General features: G+C 45.0%; 1 protein-coding gene across 1 annotated transcript; it reads right to left on the reverse strand.

Annotated features, from left to right (window-relative positions):
* Positions 1-358: 358 nt before the first annotated feature.
* Positions 359-8,345, reverse strand: LOC311107673 (uncharacterized protein; the record flags this gene model as incomplete). Its single annotated transcript, XM_084150194.1, has 5 exons — positions 8,237-8,345; positions 4,862-4,954; positions 2,434-2,688; positions 802-909; positions 359-588 (listed from the first exon to the last, which is right to left on the reverse strand). Exons 1-5 carry the CDS (start codon positions 8,283-8,285, stop codon positions 359-361), a joined length of 735 nt encoding a protein of 244 aa, XP_084006320.1. The 5' UTR covers positions 8,286-8,345.
* Between the last annotated feature and the right edge of the window lie 418 nt (positions 8,346-8,763).

Below are 8,763 nucleotides of genomic sequence, written 5' to 3' on the forward strand. Positions count from 1 at the left end.
AGTATTGATTCAGTGTTTTTCTATGGGAGAGGGCTCACCTTTCATTTTTACCCAGTTGGGGTGTTTCAGTAAATAGTCTCTTCGCTGTAAATAGCTACAGAAATCAGACTTTGGCAAATGGAAGTCTGAACTTAGTTCGCCAAATGATTTAACTTGGTTGTTCTTTAAGACTTGGTGTACATATTGCAAAAGAAGTAATGACCATCTTTGAAAACCTGAATCTAGTCATAATGGGACGAAATCTGTAAGATATGCAATACCAGTTAGGGATGATATGCCCATAGGCAGATGGAAACTGCGTTGTACTTTCCTCCAAATCAGCCTCCTTCTATCATATTGAATCTAGACAGTACCTTTATCACTGGCCTTTCCGTACCCTGGCGTACAAATAGTCCACCTCTTCAGGTGTGTCTACCTTCTGCTGGGGACCCTCTAATATTTCAATCTGTCCATACTCCACCTCCATTGGCTGCAGGGGACCCCCTGCCACTTTCACCTGTCCGTACTCCACTTTTCTTTCCTGCTGTCTCATCTGATTCTCCAGTGTCCTGACATCAGCGTATTCCACATCCTGACTGTTAACATTAACTGTGTAGAGAGAGAGAGAGAGAGAGAGAGAGAGAGAGAGAGAGAGAGAGAGAGAGAGAGAGAGAGAGAGAGAGAGAGAGAGAGAGAGAGAGAGAGAGAGAGAGAGAGAGAGAGAGAGAGTCAGATTACCTCGTAATATTTCACTGGCAAGACTGACATGGTCAATTGTAGTACTTGAGAAAATTGAAGAGCTCCAGCTAAATATCCTCTAACCTGGAGTCTTTGGAGGTTTATTTTTCTTCTGGACACAGTAAACTGCCAACACCATCACTAGGACAAACACTATGCCTGTCAGAGACCCTGCTACCATCCCTATGATGTCTGGGTAAAAGAGAGGAAACAGAGACAGAACAACATATAAGCATGAAGGTTGTTTCATTGTAGCATGAAGGTTGTTTCATTGCCACCACTGTTACTACATAAAAGGTCATGAAATCCATCATTAGTATTAATGATAATATTGATAACTAGACATTAAATTGTGGGACTTCCTTTAGCTCTTTAAAAGTATATTTGTGGTAGTGGAATAAGTGTTCTGATTTTAGATTTGAAAAGCAGAGAAGTATATTAAGATTTCATAGGCTGTAAGTGTTTGTCTAAGTTGTTGTGAAAGTGGTCAAAATTTCAGTTGTTTGTAAAAGTTGACACGAAATGTAGTTGATGCGGTTAATTAAACAGCTGTAACTGTTGATTGGCAGAAGACCATTCTGTTCTGATTTCAGATTTGAATAGCGGAGAAGTAGACCATGATGTCATACCCTCTAAGTTTTTGGCTAACCTGTCGGGAAAGTGGTCAATATGTCTCTTGTTTGTAAAAGTTGACAGAAAATGTAGTTGATGTGATTACTATAACAGCTGTATCATTTGATCGGTAGAAGATCATTATGTTCGGATTTCAGATTTGAATAGCAGAGAAATAGACTGAGCTGTCATATGCCCTGATTTTTATTCTACCTTGATGGATAAGTGGTCAAAATGTAAGTGGCTTGTAAAAGCTGAAAGGAAATGTAGCTGATGCGGTTTCGAAGACAGGTGTATCATTTGATCGGCAGAAGAGAATTCTGTTCTGATTTCAAATTTGAAAGGCACACAATCAAACTTAGATTTCATACGCTTTCTAAGTCTATTGTCTAAGTTGTTGGGAAAGTGTTCAAAGTAGCTGATTTAGGTCAAAAGTTACATTGTTTAGAGTGAATATAATATAATTTTGGAAGTCATGATGTCACAATGGGCCCTTTAGAATGTTGAGGAAATCCCATTAAAGTGGCTGGAGTAAAAAATAAAGAAGGACAAAAAGTTTAAAATATTAAAAAAAGTTAAATACAAGCACACTTTTCCAGACCGATCTGTAAGTCTTAATGTTTAAATGGCATTTCTAGCTTAAACTGTAAACAGTGTACGAAAAATAGCATTCCAAGGAAATATAATAAGTCAGAAGTATGACAAAGATTTAGAGTGGGACGATTTAGAGTGGAGGTCACTAGGGTTTCAAACCCCTTGCCATTGGTTGTCTCTGTTTTACTGGTGGAGGCCTTTGTCACAGTTGTGTGTGCCACTACTGTAGGGTCAATACACAGGGTATTACGAGCGGCAATCACCCACTCTGATATCTTTGTCCCATTGGAAGTGCAGTTAACATACATAAGCCCTGCAAGTAATCAAATAAACAGAAATCGTATATGTATCTGAATGTAATGCTGGCAAATGGATAGTGCTTTCTAAACAGGTCAAAGTCCATTGATAAAGATTCATCATAATTATAATCATCTTCATAATTATCATTAATCAATGATATTATTTTACATAATATGTCTCTTTAACAAATGTAATTAAACAGTAGCTTACCCTCACAGGGGGAGATGATTTTGCTCACAGTAACACTGCTGATGTGGTTTTTGACAGTGCAGGTGAGATCTCCTGACAGGCCTCTCTTCAGTGTCATGGTGTTTGTCTGGTCACCAGGAGAGGCCTCAGTGTCTCTCTGTGTGTGTCCGTCCAGAGTCCAGCTGTACTGAGGACCATCCCCCTCAGAGGAGCAGGTCACCCTCATCTCTCCATGGGTCAGACACTGAGAGGACAGCTGAAGAGAGGACACTGGGGCTGTGGAGGAAGAAGAATAGACATTTGCAGACATTCGCAACAACACATTAGAAAACAACACTTCTTCTAGAATTAGAAGGCCACAGAGGCTTTTGTAGTCAAGTTATGGTTAGTAATAAGAATTTGTCAATATGAGATTTTTAAAGGGTTAGTGTCACGATCGTCTAGAACAGGAGACCAAGGCGCAGCGTTGCGAGTGAACATAGTATATTTATTAAATGCTCACACGAGCAAAACAAATAATCAACGAATCCGTGACGTCTGTGGTACAACACGCACACACACGAACAAAATCCCACAACCCGAAAGAAAAACAGACAGATTAAATATGGCTCCCAATCAGAGACAACCAGCCGACAGCTGACACTTGTTGCCCCTGATTGGGAGTCACACCGGCAAACATAGACAATAGACAACCTAGAACACCCACCAAAGAAATAGAAAACATAGAATGAACACACCCTGGCTCAACATAATGAGTCCCCGAGCCAGGGTGTGACAGTACCCCCCCCTAAAGGCGCGGACTGCGACCGCGCCTAAATACGAGCAAAACAGGGGAGGGCTGGGTGGGCATTCTTCCTCGGCGGCGGCTCCGGCTCCGGGCTTGATCCCCACTTCCTCTCCAACCCCCAAAAGTACTCCTGGTCCTGTCTAGCCCCGCTGGCCGGAGCCGGACTGACGACACGCGCCCCTGGCTTGGTGCGTGGAGCAGGAATGGACCGGAATGGGCTGGCGACGCACACCACCGACTTGGTGCGGAGAGCAGGAACGAGCCGGACAGGGCTGACGAGACGCACCACAGACCTGGTGCGGGAAGCTTGGATGGGCCGGACTGGGCTGGCGACGCGCACCACAGACTCGGTGCGGAGAGCAGGAACGGGCCGTGCCGGACTGACGACGCACACCACTGGCTTGGTGTGGACAGCAGGAACGGGCCGATCCGGGCGGCCGAAACGCACCACAGACTTGGTGCGGGGAGCAGGAATGGGCCGGACCGGGCTGGCGACGCGCACCACAGGCTTAGTGCGGGAAGCAGGAACAGGCCGGGCCGGGCTGGCGACGCGCACCACAGACTTGGTGCGGAGAGCAGGAACGGGCCGGACCGGGCTGGCGACGCGCACCACCGGCACGATGCGAGGAACAGGACCAGGCCGGCCCGTACTGGAGACACACACCACTGGCCCTACGCAGAGATCAGGAACGGGCCGGACCGGACTGGACACACACCCCAGTACCTCTCGCCGTGCCTCCACACTATCCCTCTCCTCTGTGACCAGTGGCCCCCTTAACCTGGCGGCCTCCTCTTCACACCCGCTGGACCGCTCCATCGCGGCCTCCTGCTGCCCCGTCGTCCACGTCGTGAGCCCCCCCCTAAAAATTTTCTGGGGTTCTCTCCTCCCCGTGGACCAGGCCTCCCTAGCTCTCGTCAGACTCTCGATCCATTGCTTCATCGACCAGCCTCTCTCCTCTTCATTTAGCGTGGCCCAGCCGAAACTCCTACTCCCCTGATCCCAGGTCCTTCCTTTCTCCTCCTCACGCTGCTTGGTCTGGTACTGGTGGGATTTTCTGTCACGATCGTCTAGAACAGGAGACCAAGGCGCAGCGTTGCGAGTGAACATAGTATATTTATTAAATGCTCACACGAGCAAAACAAATAAACAACGAATCCGTGACGTCTGTGGTACAACACGCACACACACGAACAAAATCCCACAACCCGAAAGAAAAACAGACAGATTAAATATGGCTCCCAATCAGAGACAACCAGCCGACAGCTGACACTTGTTGCCCCTGATTGGGAGTCACACCGGCAAACATAGACAATAGACAACCTAGAACACCCACCAAAGAAATAGAAAACATAGAATGAACACACCCTGGCTCAACATAATGAGTCCCCGAGCCAGGGTGTGACAGTTAGCTAATTACTATACCTTCAATAAACAGTTGTAGTCTTCTTGTCCCTAATGTTTCCCCATCTGCATTAAATGTATCTAGTCTATATTCAGTAGAATCACTTCTTTCTGTGTTATCTATCCTAAATGTTCCGTTGTTGAAAAAGAAGTGTGCTCTGGTTTCAATGGATTTTTTTTGTTTGTTTTGTTTCTAATTTGGAGTATATTTTTAGTAACACCAGTGGAGATGGTTTTTAATAATATGTCAGGGTCTCCACTGTCAATGGTCATCAGCTGGAGAGAGACAGTTCCTCCCAGAGCTCCATAACACTGAGCTCCATCCAATGTTGCATCACAGTGGGTCTCCATTCCTGAAAATCAAGAGGAATATAGATACTGTAGTGACTATCACTGTCCTAGTTTTGAGGTATAATTTTATGGATGAGAATACAACCAAGCAAGCAACAGTATAACCAGAGAGTAATGGCGCCGGAGGGTATGGCTGCCGTTTTACAGGCTCCTAACCAACTGTGCTATTTTTTTTTTCACATTGTTTGTAACCTATTTTGTACATAATTTTGCTGCTACTGTCTCTTATGACCGAAAAGAGCTGCTGGACATCAGAACAGCGATCACTCACCTCGAACTGGACGAAGATATTTTCTTTAATGAGTCCAACGCAAAGGATATACTGCTACCCCGAGACCAGGCCCAAATCCCTGTCAATCGCATGAAGAAAAGACGGACATGCAGGGGTCGGAGGTCGGGGTGACTTGTGAGAATTTGTTGGCGAGTGAGGAAACCACTTCTACCATCCGTTCTATTGGCCAACGTGCAATCACTGGAAAATAAACTGGATGATCTACGATCAAGTCTATCCTACCAACGGGATATTAAAAACTGTAATATCTTATGTTTCACCGAGTCGTGGCTGAACGACGACACGGATAATATAGAGCTGGCTGGGTTTTCCGTGCATCGGCAGGACAGAGCAGCTACGTCTGGTAAGACAAATGGTGGGGGTGTGTGTCTATTTGTCAATAACAGCTGGTGCGCGATGTCTAATATTAAAGAAGTCTCGAGGTGTTACTCGCCTGAGGTAGAATAAATCATGATAAGGTGAACACCACACTATCTACCAAGAGAGTTTTCATCTATATTATTTGTAGCCGTCTATTTACCACCACAAACCGATGCTGGCACTAAGACCACACTCAACGATCTGTATAAGGCAATAAGCAAAGCAGAAAATACTCATCCAGAAGCGGCACTCCTAGTGGCCGGGGACTTTAATGCAGGCAAACTTAAATCTGTTTGACCTCATTTACATTTACATTTTACATTTACATTTTAGTCATTTAGCAGACGCTCTTATCCAGAGCTCTTATCCAGACGCTCTTATCCAGAGCGACTTACAGTTAGTGAGTGCAAACATTATTTAATTTTTTCATACTGGCCCCCCGTGGGAAACAAACCCACAACCCTGCCGGCCATTCCCTCCCCTACCCTGGACGACGCTGGTCACATGTGCAACCAGAGGAAAATAATCTCTAGACCACCTTTGCTCCACACACAGAGACGCTTACAAAGCTCTCCCTCGCCCTCCAATTTTGGAAAATCTGACCATAAGTCTATCCTCCTGATTCCTGCTTTCAAGCAAAAACTAAAGCAGGAAGTACCAGTGACTCGCTCAATACCGAAGTGGTCAGATGACGCGGATGCTATGCTAAAGGAATGTTTTGCTAGCACAGACTGGAATATGTTCCGGGATTCATCCAATGGCATTGAGGAGTATACCACATCAGTCACCGGCTTCATCAATAAGTGCATTTACGACGTCGTCCCCACAGTGACCGTACGTACATATCCCAATCAGAAGCCATGGATTACAGGCAACATCCTCAACAAGCTAAAAGCAAGAGCTACCGCTTTCAAGGACCGGGACACTAATCCGGACGTTTATAAGAAATCCCGCTATGCCCTCAGACGAACCATCAAACAGGCAAAGCGTCAATACAGGGCTAAGATTGAATCCTACTACACTGGCTCTGACGCTCGTCGGATGTGGCAGTGCTTGCAAACTACTACGGAATACAAAGGGAAACTCAGCCGTGAGATGCACAGTGACGCGAGCCTACCAGACAATCTAAATGCCTTTTATGCACGTTTCAAGGCAAGTAACACTGAAGCATACATGAGAGCACCAGCTGTTCTGGACGACTGTGTGATCACGCTCTCCATAGCCGATGTGAGCAAGACCTTTAAACAGGTCAACATTCACAAGGCCGCTGGGCCAGACGGATTACCAGGACGTGTACTCAGAGCATGTGCAGACCAACTGGCAAGTGTCTTCGCTGACATTTTCAACCTCTCCCTGACCGAGTCTGTAATACCTACATGTTTCAAGCAGACTACCATAGTCCCTGTGCCCAAGAAAGCGAAGGTAACCTGCCTAAATGACTAAAGACCCGTAGCACTCACGTCAGTAGCCATGAAGTGCTTTGAAAGGCTTACATCAACACCATCATCCCGGAAACCCTAGACCCCCTCCAATTCGCATACCACCCCAACATATCCACAGATGACGCAATCTCAATCGCACTCAACACTGCCCTTTCCCACCTGGACAAAAGGAACACCTATGTGAGAATGCTGTTCATTGACTACAGCTCAGTGTTCAACACCATAGTGCCTACAAAGCTCATCACTAAGCTAAGGACCCTGGGACTAAACACCTCCCTCTGCAACTGGATCCTGGACTTCCTGATGGGCCACCACCAGGTGGTAAGGGTAGGCAACAACACATCTGCCATGCTGATCCTCAACACCTGGGCCCCTCAGGGGTGCGAGCTTAGGCCCCTTCTGTACTCCCTGTTCACCCACGACTGCGTGGCAAAGCACGACTCCAACACCATCATTACAGTTGCTGACGACACAACCGGAGCGCCAAGTCTAGATCCGAACGATTCCTTAACAGCTTCCACCCCAAGCCATAAGACTGCTGAGCAATTAATCAAATGGCCACACAGACTATTTACATTGACCCTCCCCCCTCCCCCCTTTGTTTTTACACTGCTGCTACTCGCTGTTTATTATCTATACATAGTCACTATACCCCTACCTACATGTACAAATTACCTCGACTAACCTTATACACACTGACTGTGTTCATTTTACTGTGTTAATTTCTGTTTTCTTTTAAACTTTCTTTTATTTACAAAATATTTTCTTAAGTCTATTTCTTGAACGGCATTGTTGGTTAAGGGCTTGGAAGTAAGCATTTCACGGTAAGGTCTATACCGGTTGTATTCGGCGCATGTGACAAATACAATTTTATTTTATTTTATTTTATTTGATAACCAAACCAATGACATCAAGGTACTTGGCAACATAACAGTACCTCAGTCAGTTATAATTATCACAAGACAATGAATAACGAGACAACTCTGTCTTTTTCAGTCTTTGGAATATTGTCTCTGTATCTATCATTAGTCATTATGAGAGGGATTCATTTGACAAAAGGGATTCTGGGTAGCCTATAGTACACCACAAAGAGCTTTGATGAAGTGGTTCACTTTCTGCATGACATAAACAAGGCTCCTTATATCATGTGTAAAACAAGAGGGAAATCGACACATAAAGAAACTTCTTACCATGAGACACTCCTGCTAACATCACCAACAGTCCAAACAGAGCCTTCATGTCTCTTCAAAACACAGGGCTCAAGTTAGCAAATTAAGCTATACTGTACTGTAACAAAATCCTCTATTTTCCATTCAGTGCTGAATTTCCATAAGCTCACAATTTACAACATAAACAAAACCTATGCAAAGGTGATATGAAAGACACTCCAGCTGTCCTTGTCACTCAGTAGAATTCACTTAGCTTGTGACAAGCAAAAGAGAAGTACAATTTGTACCTCGCCCTATTAATTGGTTCTGACTCAGAGGAAAGAGGAAGAGCCTCAACGTTTCACTTGTTCGTTACATAAACAGCCAGGCTGGCTTCATTCATGTCTATTGATGTGTAATCTCAGATAAGTTATGAGGCTACACTCTTAGAAAAAAGGTTCTAACTACCTAAAAGGGTTATTCGACTGTCCCCTTTCCACAGAGGGTTCTACATTTAACCCAGAAGGCTTTTACCTCTAAGAGTGTACTTTTGAATGTAAATAAATGTT

The sequence above is a fragment of the Coregonus lavaretus genome (assembly GCF_964263955.1).
Source record: "Coregonus lavaretus genome assembly, chromosome: 32".
Classification (NCBI taxonomy): domain Eukaryota; kingdom Metazoa; phylum Chordata; class Actinopteri; order Salmoniformes; family Salmonidae; genus Coregonus; species Coregonus lavaretus.